This window comes from Gymnoscopelus braueri (genome assembly GCF_963280865.1).
Source record: "Gymnoscopelus braueri genome assembly, chromosome: 22".
NCBI lineage: Eukaryota > Metazoa > Chordata > Actinopteri > Myctophiformes > Myctophidae > Gymnoscopelus > Gymnoscopelus braueri.
In genome coordinates, this window is record NC_137624.1 from 13,113,310 (window position 1) to 13,137,189 (window position 23,880).

The 23,880-nt window shown below is 42.2% G+C and overlaps 1 protein-coding gene across 1 annotated transcript in view; it reads right to left on the minus strand.

Annotated features, from left to right (window-relative positions):
• whrna (whirlin a) overlaps nucleotides 1–23,490 on the minus strand; it is a gene marked incomplete at both ends in the record, with an annotated part of 211,719 nt that extends 188,229 nt beyond the window's left edge. The window contains 2 exons of the mRNA XM_080419964.1: nucleotides 21,808–22,119; nucleotides 22,990–23,490. Coding sequence (XP_080276090.1) covers nucleotides 21,808–22,119; nucleotides 22,990–23,490 — 813 coding nt within the window. The remainder of the gene's footprint in view (nucleotides 1–21,807; nucleotides 22,120–22,989) is intronic.
• Nucleotides 23,491–23,880: the final 390 nt, after the last annotated feature.

A 23,880-nucleotide genomic window follows, 5' to 3' on the forward strand; every position in this document is an offset into this window, starting at 1 on the left:
GATGTATTCCCGGTTTGAATGGGTTAAGTACTGAATGGGGGTCTAAGAGGGATCAAATATCTCCGCAGAAAGAGTATATGGAACGCTGCTAGCTGGTTGGCTTTGGAAGGGTGCTGTGGAATATAGGGCTGACATTGTTCCAGCAATGCTAATATTCAATCATTGCAGAGCGCGGAGCACATTCCCAATGACCCTCGCCGTTTAATGGGATTCAACACCGTGTGCCTTGCAAAACCTCAGCAAGCAATTCATCAGGAGATTGTGCGAGATATAGGACTGTTGAATCTGCACATACTTGTTTTGATATGCACATAGCTTGGATGCGCTTCACGTGTGTGTGTGTGTGTGTGTGTGTGTGTGTGTGTGTGTGTGTGTGTGTGTGTGTGTGTGTGTGTGTGTGTGTGTGTGTGTGTGTGTGTGTGTGTGAGCATGTGCGTGCTTTTGTCTTTTTTCCCATCTTACTTTGATGCACCTGTCTGCAGACAGTAGAGAACACTGTATCCATTTATTATGTGGAAAAATCTGCTTTTGCATTCTTGGGGGAATGTGTGCCGGTAACATGGACTTTGATCACCAGAGGGAGTGGGAGTACACTCATACTGTTGAAAAAAAGAAAAGAGCGAGTGTGGGGGGTAGAGAGAGAGCACGAGGGGAAGAAGGAAAACAACTGAGAAAATATAAAGTAGGAAATGGATTAAATGTCAACAGAAATGGCAGAAAAGTAGATTAAAATGGTATTTAAACGTCTTGCTTTGCCCCACCTTTTCCTCTGTCTTTCACGGTCCATAATTAACGCCCTCACAACGTTGCCAGAATTCATAAGCTGGGAAAAAAATACAACTATAAAACTATTCTAACCTCAGGAACACGTTTCAAGATTTTCAGCACTCACAAGCCATTAGTGCCTGAGGCAATGTTTTGCGACTAATACAGTTTCTGCCATTATTTTGTAAATGGAAGCCACTGGATTTTTAAAAATATAATTCAAGAACTTGAATTCTGAATTTTGGAATAGAATTTTGTGCAACTATATTTTTCTCCAGTCTCTCCAGTATGGCAAATAAACACCAATCAACGTGTCTGCGGTTTCCACCGCAGACCAACGAGGCCAGTCGGCACACTGTTCTTCAATTATTTACACAGGAAACACCCATCGGATCATGCAGCCATGTGCCTTCGAGGAAAAGGAGTGCAGCACACGTTTCTCTGTGTTAATCTAACTCCAATGTAAAGAAAAAACCCTGCAATTACACTTGGTTATATTAACACTGGAGGATTTTAATATGTATGACTGGCCGTTAAGTGTTTCAACATGTGCTAGGAATCAATACCCTATTTGAATTAGCAACGCAGATACGCTACGCACCTCACACTGCAACAATATTTACAAAAACATACAGAGGACGGAGGCTGCTTTTTCAGTCTCTCCACCCTGTTGTTCTTGTTAAATTCTCTAACTGTCTTATGCCAATGTCTTTGAGATCTCTCGTTTTAACAATTCACCTAATCTTCAGCTCAAGCCACTGAAAAGTCTCCATAGTGGAGGCTCTGCACAACAGATGGCATGGAGGGTGTGTGTGTGTGTGTGTGTGTGTGTGTGTGTGTGTGTGTGTGTGTGTGTGTGTGTGTGTGTGTGTGTGTGTGTGTGTGTGTGTGTGTGTGTGTGTGGGGGCAGCAGATAGGTGAGACAGATCCGTAGTATCAAATATCCCACAGGGCGCCTTCCCGGGGGTTTCTAGAATAAAAGTGACATCTGGAGTTCCTGCTAACTGCTCAGAACACCAGACTCTGCCTCTAACCCTTGCCAACCTTTTCTCATCTCATGAGGAGAAAAGGCGTGGAAAAGAACCACAGCCGAAAGTGTCTGTATGGCGCGTGAATTCTGTTATGATGTATACACTTTCCCACGGAAACTGTCTTTTTTTTTTGACAAGCCATGACACGGTTTTCATGTCATGGGAAGGTAAAGAGATCTGCACAACATTAACTTAAAGGGATACTTCACTTTAGGGCCGGGGACACATTTAAAAAAAATATTAAAAATAAATGAAAAAAGTTATGGAAAATTCATGGCCCCCTCACGCATTAGAGTGTCCTACTAATGTGTGAGGGGGCCATGAATTTTCCATAACTTTTTTCATTTATTTTTAATATTTTTTTTAAATGTGTCCCCGGCCCGAAAGTGAAGTATCCCTTTAACTTTGTTTAGGGAGGAACTTCCTGTGGTTCTACTTTCAGTACACACTTTGCCACCAGCACTTTCAGCTCACACCATTTTCAAAATGCTTCCGCCTTAACAGTCCGTGAGCAACAGAAATCCACCCCCCCCTACCCCCCCACCTCCCCTCGTCTTTGAAGTCTCGCAAATTTGTCCTAATGTAAATCAAATTAGCCGAAGCCCATAGAGCATGCTGCTATAAGCAAGCTTAAAATATATTTTCGTGAACGGAAATGATGAACACGTGACAGCTTTCGTTCGTGGCCTACAGGGGGTGTAGTATTGTGGAACAGTTGTCTGGCTTGAAATAGACCAGTGGTTTTCAACCCTTCTCATGCCAAGGACACCTAAATTGATATACATTTGGCAGCGGACCCCCATCTGAAATTATTTTGTACCAGGGACCCCCAGAAGAGAAGATTTTTTGTTGTTGTTTTGGCACAGCCAAAAACGTCATGACGTCCTTTTCTCTGGGGGGAAGGTTGTTCAAATCATCCCCGTTTACGCTCACTCAACTATCAAGTGCCTTTCGTCTCCCAAGGGACCATTCGTTAAATGGCTGCTTGTGTCACATCCACAGTCCAAATCCATCAGATTGTTGTAACCAGATTTAACCAAATGGACCCGCCGGAAGACCCCTGTCAGTTGTTACAAACGTGTCTCTCTGGCTCTTTAATGACTCTTCATACCCCCCACTTGTGCGAGATGTGAATCAGATTAATGATTAATGCTCTCTGTCTGTGTGAACGTCTTTCCTCCCGTGTGTGTGTGTGTGTGTGTGTGTGTGTGTGTGTGTGTGTGTGTGTGTGTGTGTGTGTGTGTGTGTGTGTGTGTGTGTGTGTGTGTGTGTGTGTGTGTGTGCGTGCGTGCGTGTGCGTGTGCGTGTGTGTGTGTGCGTGTGTCAGTGGTGGAAAAAGTACTGAAATGTTTTACTTAAGTAAAATTATCAGTACTGCAATGTAGAAATACTCTGTTGCATGTAAAAGTCCGGAATTCTAAATTTCAAATTACAATAGTATTGGTATCAAAATGTACTTAAAGTACCAAAAGTAGAAAGTACTCATTATGCAGAATGTCCCGTTTCACAAGTTTTCAAATGTATAAAATGTATAAAAATCCTTTGAAAATAGCAGATCTACAAGCTCACAATGTGTCGCATTGCGACACATTGTGAGCTTGTAGATCGGCTATTTTCAAATGGCCGAAATGTATAGAGCTGAAGTGGTTAATGTATGTTTTGTAATAAATCTACAAAGTAACTAAAGTTTTCAAATAGTGGAGTAAAAGTACAATATTTGCCTTTGAGATGTAGTGGAGTAGAATTAAAAGTACAGAAATTTGGAAATACTCCAGTAAAGTAAAAAATACCTAAAAAGTGTACTTAAGTACAGTACTTGAGTAAATGTACTTAGTTACTTTCCACCACTGGTACTGCATGTATTTTAGTATGCACAGTTGTGCCCAGTGTGGTTTATGTAGGGACAGCCATCTCCTGGTGTGGATCTCAAACTTGTGCCTTTGGTTAAAATAGACGGGCGAATCCCAGGCCGGTGCTGAGCCATCCACTTCCTCATTGGTATTCAAAAGCAAACCTCTGGGACTTTCACCTTCCTCCATTGCCTCAGGTTAAGCCGGAGCCTTTAAGACAACACAGGTAGCTCTATTTAACCATAAATCTACTCCGAGGTCAAAGAAGACAAACACCCGGGGTTTTACGGAGTGATCAAACTCATCAGCCTTTACACTGTAAAGTAGGTTCCGGTCCAGAAGGCTAGGGTCTCAACTCCATCTGTCATTATTACACAAGTGGCAATTTTTCCCTGAATTGAACCCATTCTTATATTTATCTCGCTCGTTCAGTTCGCCGGCTTAGCACCATGTCTTTCCATTTCAGGATTTAATACTTTCTCTTAATCTCTTAAATAATAGGGCAATCCACATCGTGCACTGTCTATAACTAACTATATAGTTTAAAAGAATATTTTAATTCAAGTGGACTGCAGAGTCCACTCCACGACTAATGATGACGGTGGTGAGCGATGTAGTGGTGTGGGAGGGCCCTTCACTTGGGAGATTGTTGTGAGCATTCAATATGATAACGGCGGGGGAAAATGACTGGAATTTATAGACTGTAAAACCAAGAGGGTCCGTTAACTCTTCAACTGCCAGGGTTTTTCAAAAATAGTAGCAGTTTACATGGTAAAACATAGGACATTTTTTGTTTATTTTTTAACATTGAAGTGAATGGAGCAGCAACTTTTTGGAAAATGTTATCTCCTGGTTCTTTCTGAAGAACGGAAAATGGAAAAACCAAAAAAATAAAGAAAAATAACGTTTATAAACGTTTTTGGCAGGCAGAGAGCTAACACTCCGGATTTTACTGTCCACTGTACCTACACATATTTCTTCTCCATTTTAAACAGGCAGTATTCCCCAGACTTCTTTGCTCAATTCTCACTTCCATTTGACTCAAACCATAGATATAAAAAAGCACCTGATGACACTGATTGCTATGGAAACCACAACCAACACACAAGCAAACGTGTAACAAACACGGGCTACTTCCTCTCTTCCTGATTACTTCCCGTTTGTTAATTTCTATGACTCAACCAATCAAGGGCAACTTCCATCCACACCTTCTCATTAAAGAGCTTTCTGGGTTGTACGGAAGCCTCTCAGGCTTGATTTATCCTGGAGATCAGCGTTTCTCAAACTTTTCAGGCTGCGACCCCTCAAAAAGGCGAGGCGTTGTGAGCATGTAGATCAACTATTTTTACAATATTTATCTGTGGATCAGATATTTTCAGCTATTTTCAAAATGTTTGCCTCTTTCTTAACTCATTGAGTGCCAGAATTATTTCTGGCTATGTGGTCCCAGTGCCAGAGATTTTCAAGTAGTCACAGAATTTGTATCTCCAGTATTTTTTTTATTTTTTTTTAATTAGGATCCCCATTAGCTTTTGCCATGACAAAAGCTAGTCTTCCTGGGGTCCGACACAGACAAACATTTTAACAGAGACATTCCTTACATCAACTTTACAATCACTATAATCTAAATAAAAATAGAAAATAAAAAACAATATTATCGATCCTAGGGTGGTTGCTAATCACTGAGGGTTGCACTGTGTGGTTTCACAAATGTCAACGAGGTCATCGCGACCTAGTTGACATTAATTGTCTACTTTTGAAAATAGCATGTCTGGGCCAAAAAGAAAAGTACACAGGAGCCAAGATACAGCCTTTTTAAGTTAAACAAGAAGTGAATGGAGCAGCAAATCTTCAAAACATGATATAGAACATGAGATATGAAAACATTAAATTGGCACTTTAGACACCGGCATGCAACCAGGTAGGCTATATAAATCAGGCGCAAGATCAGATTCAGGACACATTCAAATGTGGCCTCAATACAGACCTTAGATAAATATGTGTAAAAATCTGCAGTCATGAGAGTAATAGAACAAGTCATATCAGAGCGGCAGACATCAGACACAAGTGACCAGAGACCATGAGGGGTTCCAGCTCATTGACTGGATATGAACGGCTATTCTGGTGATTTACAGCGGCGCGGCGAAGCGGACAAGTGATAGATTGGGGACACCTTCTGCGTGAACTGAAGCGTTTGGCGGCTCCATTGCAAGGCAATTAGAACGTTTACAATAGGAGTCACTTTGGAGGTGAAGCTCTCTCACAAGACATGGAGGGGTTGAATCAGAGGCGAGTACAAACTCTGCCTTAAAGGAGAATTTTGGACTAAAGTTTTCTTACCTTTTCTATGACGTTATGATATCTTAGGATGAATGGTACAGTAGAAAAATTTCATAACTCCACCCCTGAGCCGCCACAGCTTAAAAGGTGCGCGGATAGGCCTTAGGTTAGATCACATATTTTAATAGCTTTTTTTTTTTTTTTTTTTTTGAGATCTGACGTTCATAGTGACAGAGCACTGTCCCCAAAAAAAAAAAAAAAACAGAAGTCTCGCTAGACGAGATTGAAATCTCGAGATTTCAATCTCATCTAGCGAGACTTCTTTTTTTTTTCTTTTTTTTTTTTTGGTTGCATAGTGTATGTGCATGTATTTAAAGTACCAAAAGTAAAAGCACTCATTATGCAGAATGTCCCGTTTCAAGTTTTCAAATGTATAAAGATCTTTTGAAAATAGCACATCTACAAGCTCACAATGCATTGTGAGCTTGTAGATCGGCTATTTTCAAATGGCCGAAATATATATAGGGCTGAAGTGGTTATGTATATTTTGTAGTAATAATCAAAATCTGCAAAGTAACTAGTAACTAAAGTTTTCAAATAAATGTAGTGGAGTAAAAGTACAACATTTTGATCCGAGATGAGTAGAGACTGAGACTGAGTAGAAGTAAAAGTATTGGAAATTCGAAATACTCAAGTAAAGTACAAATACCTCAAAATTGTACTTAAGTAAATGTACTTAGTTACTTTCCACCACTGCTATTCACATTCGGCAGAGGTAGAGTGAAAAACAGCAGTAAGGGCGCGCCCCCACCAATAGTTGGCTGGCCGCTGATTGCAGAATCTGCCAATGCATTGTCAATGCAAATGCGTGGATTCTTGGAAAAAATCCACAAGACCAGGAATCCACGCATTTGCATTGACAATGCATTGGCAGATTCTGCAATCAGCGGCCAGCCAACTCTTGGTGGGGGCGCGCCCTAAAGCAGTAAATAGAAATACAATACATATAATCCAAAGAATGTACAGTCTGTGGGCGATATTTGTTTCTGAAGCTATTTGTAAAAAAAAAAAATGCAGCATGTGCTCTGTTGGTGGGCGAGTAATACAGGCTAGACAGTTAACCTGGCAGGTGGGTCATTGTTCAGAGGGCTCTGGTAGCCTGAGGTAAAAAAAAGTTATTTCCGTGTCTTTCTGTATTGATTCGTGACGGCGCAGGCATTTTGCCTGTACCACAGCAACACAAACCGTCCATTGCCGGGATGAGTCCTACAGAGAGGGTACCACCTTCTCACTAGACCCCCCCGGGGAGAAGCTATATTCCCACAGCAAACTGCGATGGCGCCCGTCAGTGCTAGCCGAATAGAAGGGTTACAAGACCTTCTGTCTGTGAGACTCGGAATGTCCTCAGGCGGTACAGGCACTGCCTAGCCTTCCTTGACACAGTGTCTATGTATAAAAAATATTTATAAAAATGTGTAATATGCGATATGTGATGCCTCTCGAACTATGGCTGGTAGCCTATTCTATTTTTTCTTGTTTTGTATTGTGTTGTCAATGAATTGTGTGATCTTACTGCTAAATCCTCCTTCAGCAATCTTTTCATTTTTCCTTCCGTAGTTTTCTGGGTCAGAAAATCATAAGTCTTTTCACGATTATTCAAAAATAGCAGATCTACAAGCTCAAAGCGCGGCACTCGGTGTCTTGTAGATCTGTGTGTGTGGACATAAATACATTGTTAAACTGAGTGGATGGGCGTGTCCAATCCATTAAATTCCAAAAGTGAGCACCCAGCATGATGGGGAAACGGCATCACTCTCTGACAAGAGAGGCGAGGGAACGGAAGATGCATGTGTTTCTCTTGTATTTGAGAAAATAAGCGCCAAAAGGGCCAGGGGGATGAGGAAAGATGAGTATATGAATGAGGGAGGCCACAGAAAACATGAAGACGAGCGGAAAGAAGACGAGATAAAGAGGCCGTGAATGATCACCTCATCCTCCTCCCCTGGCTGTTGACTACATTTGTAATCAGGGGCTTTCCCTGCTCAGCCCCCATCATCTTCCTTTCAGTCGTTTCTCATCAATCTTCAAGCGCTGCATCGGGTAAACATTTTGATATACATCAGATCCTACTGCATGCCATAACACAAAGGCGGCAGAAATTAGCTTCCGCCCACTTAACTCATTTAGACCGGGAAAGAATCCGTGTAATTTTTTTAGATTTCTTTGGCTATTCAAAAATAGCTGATCTACAAGCTCATAGCGCGGCACCGAGAGCTTGTAGATCTGCTATTAATTTTTTTAAATCGTGACAATTTGTGCAAATCTTTGAATATATATATTTTTCAAGTAAACATTTGTAACTCAAATATTTGCTTCTGGGGATTCTACAAATGTCTTCTAAATCCTAACAGTTTTTTGAAAAACGTGTTTCTATACCAGCGGTTCTCAAACTTTTTCATGTCAAGGACCCCCAAAAAACTAATGTATTTGGCCGCGGACCCCCATTTCAAAATATTTTGGAATAGGGACCCCCAGACGCAAAGATTTGAGTCAAAAATGTATACAAAAAATATATATTTAAAATATATATAAAAATTTTCGCAACTTTTCAAAAAATTGCAGATCTACAAGCTCATAGCGCGGCACCGAGTGCCGCGCTATGAGCTTGTAGATCTGCTATTTTTGAATAGCCAAAGAAATCTAAAATGACAGAGGTGCGTTCCCGGATTGAATGGGTTAATTAAAGCGATTTATAAATATTTCACTTCATAATTACAGTGAGGAATGGGAGCGGAGGAGGCACAACAATCTAGAACGGAGTCCTCCTAACTAGATAGTTTAACAATTGTGATTTACTGATTTGGGTTATTCTCTTTTTACTCGCATAGTGATTATCTAACCCGTTTCTGTCCTGAGGGCTTTTTGAAGAAAAAGTTTCCAAGTAGGCCAACTCCTACTCTGGGCACGTCAAGAAATAGGCAAATACTTGGCGAAAATAGGCAAACATTTTGCTAACATTCTGCAGAAATGGCAGATCTACAAGCTCACGACACGTCACGTTGTGGTGCGCGTGCGTTGTGCGCTCGCACATTGGCTATTTTCACTACCATGCACAACGAAGTGTGCAGGTTTTAAGTAGTTAAACTGTGAAGGGTATATATGTTACAGGGAAATTGGAAAACCAGTGAAATTGAAAAATGAGCGCTCGTTTTCACCCCCCTCCCCCTCGCTTCCCCCTTTGTTATCGATTCACTTTGATTGCGACTGGTGACATTAATCTGTCTATGTAATCAACACACCTGTTACTACGCAATTCTGTAGAACCAACACTAGAGGGCACACTAGAGCCCCCCACACACACACACAGACACGCACGCACGCATGCACACTAATTAGAGAGTGTCGTGGATAGTAACCCATGAAAAGATCTATTCTCCCCCTATCGGTTTACAACTCGGACGACGCTGAGTCGACTAGCAGACCATCGGCTGGTCGGTGCGGGCACTCGCGCCTGGAGGCGCCGCTCGGGCGCGCCTCCTCGGCCTCAAGGTCTGCTGAGTCGGCGCGCCTCCGTCATGGACAATAACTATTATCACCGTCTCGCGAGTTAAAAATACAGCGTTACTCTGCTCAGTTTGGCTAACCGCTTCATTATCCAACCTGTCATAGAATATTTCTCTCATATTAACAGTATACAGCCTTACTAGGATCAGATTTGTGCCCACTCTTAGGAATGTGGGAAATGAGCCATTTTACACCAGATGTCAGTAAACCATCCTGACCGTAATATGATATTGAACAACTTTAACACCGCCCCCTGCATCTCTGGGGGTGCTGCATTTCAGCATTTTATGTTTAATGCCGCCTGGACCGCAAGCTTTCCTTGGCTAGAGATATTTTGTCAATCCTTCCCAAGTAATTGGATAATCAAGGGGCTTTTAGTAGTCCTTAATTGTTTCTTCTAATCTTCTTCTTTCATTATACATTAATCTGAATCAATTAGATTTATTGGTTTGACTTTGTACAGATGTGCTCCCCAGATGTCACCATTTTGGATGGGGCGATGCTTCCACATATCCCAGCATTGATTTTGATTAATGGTGCTGTCAATATCTTCACCTTTCACGTGGGTTTTATTTATTTTTGTGTCCCTAAATGTTTAATTTGTATTTACCGACAATTTCATTGTACCTATAATGCGTAAGGCTGGGTTGTTTGGTTGGCACTGTTTTTCATTTGCCATTTTCCCACAGTACTTTTCTGATGGTCTTGCATTCTTGACCAACCATTTGTCAGCGTTGTGCCTTCTAACAGGCTTCCATTTTTGTTTTATAAGGCTAACTGGAATAGCTGCCTTATGAAATATCATATAAGTGGAGTTGTTTACGCCATCCCTGAAAGGGAAATATTGATTTGGGTTATATTGATATGCCATTCATGAGATTGGTTGCGTTCAAGGCCATGATGCATTTGTTTTCCCCTGTCTGCAGGGCCCATCTGAAAGTAGGATTCAATTTATACAGCTTACTGCGTTTCATTTGAGTGTCACTCCTTTGACCTGAGAGTTTAAAGAGCACATTTAGTATTTGGTTGTGGTCTAAAACGTCCCCATTGAACCTACCGTTAAGTACAATTTTGAGGTATTTGTACTTTACTTGAGTATTTCCAATTTCCAATACTTTTACTTCTACTATCTCCGATCCAAATATTGTACTTTCACTCCACTACATTTATTTGGAAACCTTAGTCACTAGTTACTTTGTAGATTTTGATTATCATTGATCTTTTTTCTTTTTTTTTCAGAATATCTAATATAACATTTGAGAAAAGTTAGCGTTTACCTGTGTCCCAGTTAACAGTGTCCCTGATGGCAATTCATTGTTTCGGTATCAACACAACAACAAAAACACATAAAATGTCACTACAACACTAGCCACAACGTTCTTGCTTTATTTAGCCATTGTTTCGTCTACTTTTCATTGCTCACTATATATTTGCCTTTGAAGCACATTTATTTCCTTTCAACAATATTTCCACCCCCTGGGAACCACACCGGACCACACCGGAAAGGAGCAGTTCACTGTCAGCAACAGTTAGCCGAACATGCCGGATATAAACTTAAACATTTGCTACTTACTATGTATGTCTTCGTAGCCACCCTGCTGATGTCCATATTCCCACCCCAGCCACGTTTATATGACCCTTCTTTTCGTGTCCTACACATCCCAAAGCAAAATTGAATCACCACGTAGCCTTATAATTACTCGCTTTAGAAAGAAAATAAGACGATATATTCATCTCTTTTCAGGGTTGCCAGGTTTCGAGCGAGAAACAACAATCCGGGCTATGAATTTTGGCTCCGCTCTTTATAATGGCTCCGCTCTTGTTTAAGCCATGTCCGCGGACACCATGTCCGTGACGTCACTGCTAAAATACCAAGGATGCGACAGTGACGTCACAGTCCCATGGTCCACAGCGCCCCATGAGGCACCTCAGTACCATTACAGTTGCATTGAACTGTTGAAGTGTGAATCCGCGCTCACACTAACATACCTGTAAGGGTCCATTTGGTTCCATTAGTTGCCTACACTCTCAGAGTTACAGACAACCACTGCTTTAATATATGCGTGTATAGATAGATGTATAGATAGATGTATGGATTGAGATGTATATATCTATACATACATCGAGAGGGAGAGGGAGAGGGAGAGAGAGGGAGAGGGAGAGGGAGAGGGAGAGGGAGAGAGGGAGAGGGAGAGGGAGAGAGAGAGAAAGAGAGAGAAAAAGAGAGAGAGAGAGGGAGAGGGAGAGAGAGAGAGAGAGAGAGAGAGAAAGAGAGAAAGAGGGAGAGGGAGAGGGAGAGGGAGAGGGAGAGAGAGAGAGAGAGAGAGAGAGGGAGAAGGAGAGAGAGAGAGAGAGAAAGAGAGAGAAAAAGAGAGAGAGAGGGAGAGGGAGTGAGAGAGAGAGAGAGAGAGAGAGAGAGAGAGAGAGAGAGAGAGAGAGAGAGAGAAAGAGAGGGAGAGGGAGAGGGAGAGGGAGAGGGAGAGAGAGAAATAAAAGGGACAAGTACTGCCAAATACAGAGAGCTCCATATATGACCATTAAAAGGGACACAGCCTGACAGACACACACATCTCCATATATGCCCATATCTGTCACATCGGCAGTGGCACGAAGGCGTCGCACTCTAGAGGTTCGGGCCCGAATTTGTGGTTTGTATACATTTGAAAACTTGAAATGGGACATTCTGCATAATGAGTACTTTTACTTTTGGTACTTTTAAGTACCTTTTGATGCCAATACTTTTGTACTTTTTCTCAAGTAAATTTTGAATTCCGGACTTTTACTTGTAACAGAGTATTTCTATATTGCAGTATTGTTGAGTAAAGCAATTGAGTACTTTTCCCACCACTGGCTCAGGCCTAACAGAGTCTCCTCTGAACCTAATGTTGACTGTATACAGGCTTAAGACCTCCCCTGCCACTATGATTTATTTCAGAGGCAAGGCTGTGTGGATGAGTGATGGTGCGGTAAACCGAGGAGACACGTGGTCGTTGTCACCCCGATGGTCGCTGACATGAGCTTTATTTCCTGTCCGTCCATTCAGATCTCCCGTTTCCCTGGGCCTGGGAATATAGGGGATTTCTGAATGGAGAGTTTCAAAGAATGTCCTCTTCAAAATAAGGAGAATCTATTGTAGGTATTTAACCCATTTAGACCGGGGAAAGAATCTGTGTCACTTTTAGATCTTCTTTGGGCTATTCAAAAATAGCAGATCTACAAGCTCATAGCGCGGCACAGAGTGCCGCGCTATGAGCTTGTAGATCTGCTATTTTAGAAAAATCGTGAACATTTGTGCAAATCTTTGAATATAATTTTAAAGCAAACATTTGTAACTCAAATCTTTGCTTCTGGGGATTCTACAAAATGTCTTCTAAATCCTAACAGTTTTCTGAAAAACGTGTGTTGCTGTAATATCAGTGGTTCCCAAACTTTTTTTCATGTCAAGGACCACCGAAAATAATATGTATTTGGCCGCGGACCCCCCATCTCAAAATATGTTGTTCCCCCAGAAGCAAAGATTTGAGTAAAAAGTTTTCGCTTTAAAAATATATATTCAAAGATTTGGACAAATTTTCACGATTTAGAAAAAAAATAGCAGATCTACAAGCTCGTAGCTATGAGCTTGTAGATCTGCTATTTTTGAAAAGCCAAAGTATAACATAATGGTTAAAGTGGTTACACAGATGCGTTCCTGGTTTTAATGGGTTGAATAGCACAGAGATATACTGTAGATCCCTATCAGTTAGGGCCCAGTTATTTTTTTTTGTATTGAAGTGGCGGAAATTGGCTTTCATATCTTTACGGAACACAAAGCAGCTTTAAAGTTATTGTATTCTTTCAAATCCATCCTGCTTTTACAGACATATTTCATATCAGCCCAGCTCCACACGTTCCAAAATGGTGTTGACTGGCATCCAGTAAACACCTGCTTAACGCATTTAGACCGGGAAGGAATCTGTGTCATTTTCAGATTTCTACGGCTATTAAAAAAATAGCAGATATACAAGCTCATAGCGCGGCACTCAGTGCCGCGCTATGAGCTTGTAGATCTGCTTTAAAAAAAATTAATCGTGAAGATTTGTGCAAATCTTTGAATATACATATACATTTTTAACTAAAATATTTGCTTCTGGGGGTCCCTGGAACAAAATATTTTCAGATGGGGGTCTGCGGCCAAATACTTAAAAAAAAAAAAAAAACACATTTTGGGGGTCCTTGACATGAAAAGGTTTGAGCACCACTATATAGCAACATACATTTTTTAGCAGACATTTGTAGAATCCCCAGAAGCAAATAATTGAATTACAAATGTTCGCTTGAAAAATAAATATATATATTCTAAGATTTGCAACAACATTTTTTTTCCCCCCAAAAATAGCAGATCTACAAGCTCGTAGCTCGGAGCTTGTAGATCTGCTATTTTTGAATAGCCAAAGAAATCTAAAATGGCACAGATGCGTTCCCGGTCTTAATGGGTTATGTCTCTCCACTCAGCTTGGATTGCAGCATTTGAACTGAGAGACCTCAGACTGGAGTGCTGGAGATTAGACTTTGAAGAGCCCGGAGTACTAGTGAAAAAGAACTTCCGCACACCCAGAGATAAGGTTGAAAAGCAGGCGCGTATAGGCAACAAACAGGAGACGAAATAAATCAACAATAAAAGATATACCCGCACACTGCCACTTGCACGTTCAAGAGAAGGTATTAATACCTTTTACTTATTAAATACCTTCCCTTGAACGTGCAAGAGGCAGTGTGTGGGTATATCTTTTATTGTTAAAGAGCTACAGATAGAAATTAACAAACCAAAAAGCCATATCATTTGCAGTTTCAAATAGTCATATGAATATAAAATATAAAAGTGGTTATCAAACTTTTTCATGCGAAGGACCCCCAAATTTACACTTATTAGCCCGTGGAGCCCCATTTGAAAAGATGTGCCAAGGACCCCCATAAGAGAAGATTTCTACGGCTCAGTGATTTTCAACCATTTTAATTTCAAGGACCCCCAGTTTGACATGCATTAGGCTACGGACCCCCATTTAATGGCATTTTTATCTCTGGGACCCCAATTTATATTGTAAAGTCAATGTTAATTTAACTCAGAGAGTGTACAAATCTCTCTGAGTTACAGACCCATAAGGGTCCATTTGGTTCCTAACTATCTATCATTTAGCTGGGGACCCCCTGGAACTCCCTCAAGGACCCCTGGGGGTCCCCGAACCCCACTTTGAGAACCAATGGAATATAGAAAGGAACAAAGAAAACTAAGTCCGGTAAGAAGACACTATGTCAGTCAGATATACAGATAGTTCCACGGTCAAAATAGAAATAATTGAGGCAGAATATCAGTCTCTTGTGCAAGCAGATACAACGCTCTGCAGCAGGCATAGCAGACAGATTGAGAGACATCATTTTGTATATGACTGTCTGCATATAAACAGAACTGTTTGAAAAATCTTCCAGTTTTCATCAATAAAAAAGCCAAACAAAATCATTTGCCAAGGCAGGTGGTCCCGCATACAGCTTTAGATAATCAGAACTTTCCGAATAAATGCCTGTGTTAATGTTTATTGTTTGTAAAATGTTTGCATCAATTGGTTTGCATCAATAAGAGCAATCATTTGAAAAACTCCCCATTCTTGTGTAAAAAAAGACTCATAACTTCACTCAACAGACGCAGAGATAAAAGAGAGATAAAAAAAGAACAACGGACTGACGTAAAAGCTACAAATCTTTTCAGTGGAAAATATTTGAACCCGGGCCAAAAAGCTCTCTTCATTAAATCACAAACCGGCAAGCTGACGTGGTTTCTGCAACGTTTACACTTCGGCAGGATATATTTTCTAAAAGGGAGAGGTGACTTTCTCTAATGGCGATTGAATTCTTCTAGACACTTAAAAAGATGTGCCTCTCATACAAATCATAGTGCGCTGTGGCAGACGGTAATAAGACGTAGCGCCAATAAATGACCTCCTTGTGTTAAGGAGTGGTGTTTGAAATCTCTACAAAGTGATCATGTAAACAAATGAGCTGCCATAATTTCTGAGAAATATACCAAGGTCAGAAAAGGGCCAAGAAAAACAAGTCATCAACTTGTTGGACTTATTTATCTCATGTTTGTTTATCCAAGGGAGTTTGATGAACTTGCATACTTATTTTGTTTTTTTATGCCTTAGATCACACTTGGAATCAGTGGTGGAAAGTAATTAAGTACATTTACTTAAGTACTGTACTTAAGTACACTTTTACTTTTACTCCACTACATCTCAGATCCAAATATTGTACTTTTACTCCACTACATTTATTTGAAAACTTGTAGATTTTGATTATTATTACAAAACATACATTAACCACTTCAGCCCTATATACATTTCGGCCATTTGAAAATAGCCGATCTACAAGCTCATCGCGACGCATTGTGAGCTTGTAGATCTGCTATTTTCAAAAGATTTTTATACATTTGAAACGGGACATTCTGCATAATGAGTACTTTTACTTTTGGTACTTTAAATACATTTTGATGCCAATACTTTTGTACTTTTACTCAAGTACATTTTGAATTCCGGACTTTTACTTGAAACAGAGTATTTTTATATTGCAATATTGATACTTTTACTTAAGTCAAAAATGTGAGTACAGCCAAGCAGTACTGCTTGGCATGATGAAGCAATTTAAGCCTGAGTTCTACTCAGCTGTGCGAAGTGGTCGTACACCAAAAGTAGCCGATCTACAAGCTCCCAACACATCGCACTGCGGCCGCGCTGTGACCTTGTAGATCGGTTATTGAAGGTGATCGACACTGGCGAGCAACTTAGCATAAATCAGCCTTTAGGCCTCAGTATCTCGCTCAAGCACAGCCTAATAGTGCAGAAGGCACGCTAGCTAATAGAAAGCAGGAATGAACACTCCATCCTGAAGGTGCAGGAGGATCATTACTGACCTCAGGAGGTTCCTGTGGTTTGCCATGATCAGTGGCGTAAAGTAACTAAGTACATTTACTCAAGTACTGTACTTAAGTACACTTTTGAGGAACTTTTACTTTACTGGAGTATTTCCCATTTTCAATACTTTTACTTCTACTCCACTACACCTCAGAGGCAAATATTGTACTTTTACTCCACTACAATTATTTGAAAACTTTATTTACTATTACTTTGCAGATATAAATTATTATGTCATAAAACACACATTAACCACTTTAGCCCTATTTGTACATAGGCTATTTGAAAATAGCCGATCTACAAGCTCACAACGCGTTGTGAGCTTGTAGATCTGCTATTTTCAAACATTTTAGTACTTTTACTTTTGGTACTTTAAGTATACGTTGATGCCAATACTTTTGTACTTTTACTCAAGTAACATTTTGAACACAGGCCTTTTACTTGTAACAGAGTACTTCTACATTGTGGTATTGATACTTTTACTTAAAGTAAAACATTTGAGTACTTCTTCCATCACTGGCCATGATGAAATAAGAGCTGTGGCTCAGGAGGTAGAGCTTGAGCAACACGGTTCACCTCTAACTGCTGCCGACGAGCAGGTTGGTGCCTTGCACGGTTGGTTACCTCTGCCATTGGTGTGTGAATGGGTGAATGCACATTGAAAAGTGCTTTGGAGAAAGGGTGCTATATACTGTAAATGCACCGGCCATTTGCCATTACGTCTTAATCAATGTTACGCTGCAATTTTATGTGATTGGAATGCACTTTCCTTCTGGGCATTAAACATTTAGATATTTAGGTCAGGTTTTATACATTAGTTTTGTACTTACATTTAGACATTTATGTAAAATGTAGACACATTTAGACACCTTTATTGATCCCACGTGGGAAATTCAGTTTCAGCTTGACCAAGCTGATGGCTGCTCAGATGGTCATTATTAAGAGCACATGTGGGGAGCTGTTAAGGGATAAGTGTACACTGAGGAGGAACAGGGGGAACCAGTGTCCTTCTGCTGCTCTACCCGCTCAGGTACGGCTGCCCCGTCACTCCTGGATTTTAAGGTTATTTATTGTTATAGAGGCTATGCGCGTGACATCATCGTACCCGGAAGTTATGCGGGAACGCTTACCGAGTGGCAAAAAAAACTACTTCTGGCCTCGACAGCCCAGCCCATACATCCAAACAGAAAAGTCCTATCTGATTATATTAGACGTTAAACTCACCAACATGGCGGCTGTACGGAAAGCTTGAATTATTCTCTTTCTATCTGCAAAGTTTTTGTTTCATAAAGATCCACCGTAGACATGCTATGAGCTACTTTCTGTCAATAGATTCCGTGCAGGTGTTTATTTTAGTGTCAGAGTTTGGAAGCGCTCGTTTTCAACAATGCAACTTTTTTGTCTAATAAAAATATTGAAACAGAACAATGCAACGTCCTGCTGCCTCCTGCATTATGTGACATTTAGAAACAGGTGGTACGCAGAATTGTTGAGACGTACGGCCCCATTTCCAACGAGCGCTTCCAAACTCCAACGCTCCATGCTGCTCAATGTTTTGCCACTCAGTCTAGATTAGGGGGGCGTGTCACAGTGGAAAAGTGACACATGTGCATACTCTCTATTCTATGCAGAAGATGTGCTAGAAAGTCATCTAGATTGTTATTATCATTTTTGCTTTTACATTTTATTTTGGGGGGAACATTCAATTATTTGGTTGATTAAAAGGTAATCGCTGGAATAATGTCTGAGAAAATAATCGATAGCGGCAACTCACACACACAGCTAACCAGAAGACAAGTCCACAGAGGGTATTTAAGAGCCTTATCAGATTCTGGCCAAAACAGCTGCCCAAATTCCCAACAGCAGCTGTCTCTGTTACAGGTATACAAGTTGACAACAACAAACCAGACAAACATCTCTTAATACCCGTGGAACCATGCCCCGGTGCAACCAAAGTATTAATTCCCTCCATGGATTTAGCTAGATTCTTATCTCTCACTCTGATTTTCTAATCAACGCGGTGACCATTAGCAGTCTTGCAAAGCTGCAGCAATCCAGCTCAGCCTCCGTCTCTCTCTCTCTGACTTGTGGCCAAAGCCTCCGCATGTGAATGTGTTTGGCAGCAGGCCCAGCTGATGTGGGCCCATTGAATTGAGAGACTCCCAAGCTTTTTGCTTTTCTAAATGCCATCCTCCCTCTCTGATCCACATGCTGTTTGGGCCGGGTCACCAGCTGTCCCCGAAAGACATAAAAGTATGACCGATTTTACAGTATTTGTGAGCCATATAAAGACTAAATGGAAGGGAAGGGAGAAGCTGAGCACGGAGGTCATTTCCTGTGCCTTTTCACACATGCATCCTCATCTCTCACTCTCTCTGTCACACACACACACACACACACACACACACACACACACACACACAGTATGAGATACCAACATTATTTACATACAATACTTTCCCAAAATTTTAATGACACATCATTCTTTCCTCTAACACATTATCTCTCTCATATTAAAATGATCTCTTTCTGATTTTGCTATACTTTTTCGCTCTCTCCCGTTATAGTTATCCTTCTAAATCACAGACAGACAGACAGACAGACAGACAGACGTACAGAGGCCCTTGACTCATCCCCAGAGCCCAACCACAATCTACTGACTTCACAACCCATCCCTGAAGTCATCAGACAGACAACACAGGTTTACCAGAACTGGGCAGATTAAACCTAGAGCATGAGCTGCTATACAGCAGGGTGGAACTGGAACAACACTGCTACTACTAAATAAATGAATACTATAAATAAAAGTCTGTTTACAGCATGTGACAGTATTGTCTGTTTTGTGCCACTGGTCAATGCATGCACAGTATTTACGCCCGCCCGCTCGTGTGTGTGCGTGTGCGTGTGCGTGTGTGTGTGTGTGTGTGTGTGTGTTTGTGTGTGTGTGTGTGTGTGTGTGCGTGTGTGTGTGTGTGTGTGTTTTTTCCTGCTTGCATAATTATGTTTAATGACAGGTGCATCATATGCAAATCAGCAGCGCACTTCCATTTTTGGTGTCAACGCACGGTTTCTTTACCATATATATATACACACACACACACACACACACAGGTTGCCCGGAGACCCCCAGGTGTCTACTACGCTCCCTCCTTTTCCCCCCCGCTACACCAAATCTCTTCGCTAGATCGGCTATTTTTGGCAAAGAGGTGTGTAAAGGGTGTAGAGGGAAAAAAGAGCAGACCAACTAAAAAAAAAAAGAGTTTAATCTGAAACACAATTTTATACAATATAGAGAGGGTCCCTGCTTCATCTCTCTCTCAGCTAGGGGGTCCTTGGCCTGAAAAAAAGTTGAAGACCCCTGCTTTAGACCAAATCTCTTCACTGACCAAAAATGCTGATGTACTAGCTCACAAGTGGTTAAAGTCTCTTGAGACACCTTGTTATGATTTGGCACTATAAGTACATGTAAATGCACTGAATTGCATATCTTGAGCATTTGATGTATTTGAATAAAAACGGTTACAAATGACCTAGTTAACAGTTCACACCCCCATCTCCCTTCAACCCTGAAAGCTGCAGGCAAGTAGGCTGGTTGCAAATGCAATCGACTAATAAAAGTGTTTGTTGTAGTAGGAGTAGGCTTGGTAGCACTAGTAGTAGCAGTCGCCTTGCCAGTAGGACTGTAAATGAAGAGAACCTAATTAAGGCTATCGGTAAAAGCCCAAATCTACGTAGTGCAGCTCAAAAGCAGACTTCATAGTCTGTATGTGTGGTAGCCTTCGCTAGCCTACGCCTAGCCCCAAAAGTAGTGTACTTAAAATCATCGCACATTAATTGCACACATTGAACAACATCAATGAACTGCTCAACAACAGGCATAATGGACACAGAGGTCACTCAGTCGATGAAACATGTCAGCTCGCTACACAGCAAAACCTGTTGTATCTAAAGTGTAAAAGTTGACCCAACTCTCAGAGACGATTTTCATGTGTCGATTGTCTAGTACGTTTTGTATCCTTCTCTTACATTACTTAAGCACTGTTTCTAGTTGTGCAAGCGGGCCCCATACTGCAAATGAACTTCCTGTGTCAGCTGGATGAATTCCTGCATAAAGTTTGATTGATTTATTGATAGGCGTATCTGGCAATGTCTGTGTGCGCTGATTAGTCAATTGTGCAGCGAGGCATTTGCTTTGCATGGGGTTCCAAAGTGACCTGCGTGGCTGCAACTGCATGGGGATAAACCTGTAGCCTGCCTAATACAAAAGCGGACACCAGTTTAAGAACGTAATTTAGATATGAAAGCTTCTCAACATTTCGGGAATGCAGGCCTACGTCTAGTGCGATGTCATGTCTCTGTGCTATACTCTGAGCGCACGCATATCTGTATGCTTACGTAGACTGGTGACGAATGAGAGCAGTGAAGGCTAATTTATAGACCTATACAGTACGTTGTTGCAGGAGTGTGGCGCTTGATGAAAATAACTGAGTTTCAAATAAAAAAATGTGACACTCTCAGATGACAAAGCTGGCTATAGAATAGGCTCTACAGCCAGAGAGAGAGAGAGAGAGAGCAAGGGGGAGGGAGGGAGAAGGCATGATCCCAGAATCAGTCTTTAGCACCACGGACAGCTCATACAGCCTCGTAAAACCAAGGTCCCCACAAGGTTTAAATTAATGCATCTGCAGCGCAGATCAGCCATACTCCTTTATTACCTCATTTGCTAATAGGCTCCTTTAGGCTCAATAACATTGACTATGGTATAGCCTATATAAAAGGCATGAAATGGTCAGCGGGACAGCCTTATCGTGTGTTTATAGCTTAAAGGCAGAGTGGTTGATACAGTCCCCTCTGTAGCTATACCACCTGCCCAGAAAGGGTCCAATTACATTGGCTCCTCAGTGCATGCAGTTTCCCTTCATTGCTGTGACATGTCTACAGTACATCTCATAGCTATTTAACCGCTGTGGCCACCACAAATAAACAACAAAACTAATTTCCTTCATAAATCGCCTTGTTAGCTTGAAAAGGTCAGTTTCTTCAGACATCCAGTTAGTTAATGAATACATAATTTCAGGTAGAGGTTGACTAGAGATCTAGGGTCAGGACCAGGCCAGTCTACAAATTGCAGCACTTTGTCATTTGCACCAATTCATAAGGCTATAAGCTGCTGATGATCCCATCTACTGTAAAATAGTTGGGACTGTATTTTCTCAAGATTTAGCCGATATGCAAGCACGTGGGCTACGTGCCAACACACACACACACACACACACACACACACACACACACACACACACACACACACACACACACACACAACTTTCCCCACTCTCTTAAAACAAGCACAAAAACAAATAAAACCTCCTTTACCTTCACCGCCTCGGCGTGGGTGACTTTCTCGAACACCTTGTCGTTGACTTTCATGATCTGATCGCCGATCCGGAGCCCCTCCTTCTCCGCCAGAGAGCCGGGCTCCACCAGCGACACGTAGATCCCGACGCCGTGCTCCGAGCCGCCGCGGATGCTGAAGCCCAGGCCCTCGTTGCTCTTGTGCCTCTTCATGGAGACGTGCCGCGGCTCCCCGGGAGGCTCGTGCAGAAAGTGTCTGCCCAGCAGCGGCACCAGAGGAGCTGTCCCCTCGCTGCTGGTGCTGAAGCTGTCCGGCGAGCCCCGCAACGCCATCTGAGACAATTTTGACAATTTAGGGGCATTTTTTTAGCAAGCAGACGCTCTTAATCCAAGGTAATACAAAATAGTAATCTAGGACAGTGGTTCTCAACCTGTGGGTTTTTTGGGGGGGGGTCCCCAGATGACAGTAAAAACTTAAGGACTTTTAAGACCTTTTAAAATCCTTTAAAAAAATCCTTACTGCAACAAAAGTAATCAACACACTATACTATAAAAACTGGTCAAATAATGGCCAAATTTTCAAATAGTATAATACAAATTGTGAAAATAGCTGATCTACAAGCTCTCAACGCCTCAAACTAAATTGTCAAACTAAATTGAATGCCTCAACTCCTACAATATAGGCTCCATGCACAGCAGCCATATTATCACTTCCTTCACAGGTGTTTCCAATGATACTAATGAAGGCTCTGTTCCATTTCGTGTAGCACAGTGGTTCTCAGACTTTTTAATTTCCACGACCCCCATAACTCTGAGTGTACAGTTCCATTTGTACACTCTCAGAGTTACACACCCGTAAGGGACCATTTGGAACCCCCTCAAGGAACCATGAGGGTCCCTGGACCCCAATTTTAGACCCACTGGTGTAGCAGAGTGTTTCCAGTGAGCCAATATGAACAATATCAGCACCCTGACTCTGTTTGACCAGAATGGAACGGAGCCTTCATTAGTATCATTGGCAACACTTGTGAATTTCTTCACACTTATGGCTGCTGTGCGTAGAGCCTATTCCAAGTGCTTGTGAGGGTGCCAGGGTGGGGAGGGGTCCCCCCAGTTCAAATAGGATTGTTTTGTGGGTAAAACTGCCTGAAAAGGTTGAGAACCATTGATAGGTATAAACCTGTAAACCAATAATCTGTATACCTCCGGGGGATTGTTTGGCGAGGAGGAGGAGAAATGCCCCGGCGGGGGACATGTGGGACTGCCGCCGGGCATGCAGAACAAGTCACCCTGCTGGTGCTGCTGCTGCTGCTGATGCTGCGTCGTCTCGGCGCCGGTACCACCGGTGCCGTTGCTCGTCGCCACCGCCGCCAACTGATCCGACTTCAGGTACAGGCCCTCCGAGGTGTACTGGTCGAACAGCAGCTGGTCGGAGCGCGGGATGACGAGGCGCAGCATGGGCAGGAGCTGCCGCTTGCTGGGCGCGTTGAGGATGACTTTGAGCGTCTGCACCAGGTCGTAGACGTTGCGCTTGGAGTGGTAGACGTTGAGGCAGTGGATGAACTGCTCGCGCTCGAAGTCGTCGAGCAGCAGGTTGAGCGCGTTGTGCAGCTTCTTGACGTTGGCCGAGAGCGTCCGCGCGCTGGACGCCACCGAGTTCGCCGAGGAGCTGAGCGACATGCGCTCCAGGTCCGTGTGGCTCATCATGCTTGTTAGTTAGAGCAGCAGGGGGACCACCACCGCGGGGAGGACAACGGCACGGCACCACCGGACCACTGGGGACAGCGCGGACATTATAGGGCTATGGCAGCGGCGGCAGCGAGATTAAAACGGTGCCTTGCAATCCGATTCCCCGAGGACGTCCACTACGTTAATAATAGCCATATCGGCTTGGCTGGCTCTGATGGATCATGGATGTAACAAACCACTTGTTCGTAATTCACAGGACGGATCGCGAAAAAAAAACTTACAGACAAATCAAGTTAATGTGAATGGATATCCATAATTGATCGATTTAAATATCGGAAACAATTGCATAAAAACTTCCTGGCCCTAATAAGGCATCATCGCGCCTACATGTCCAACAACATCTCG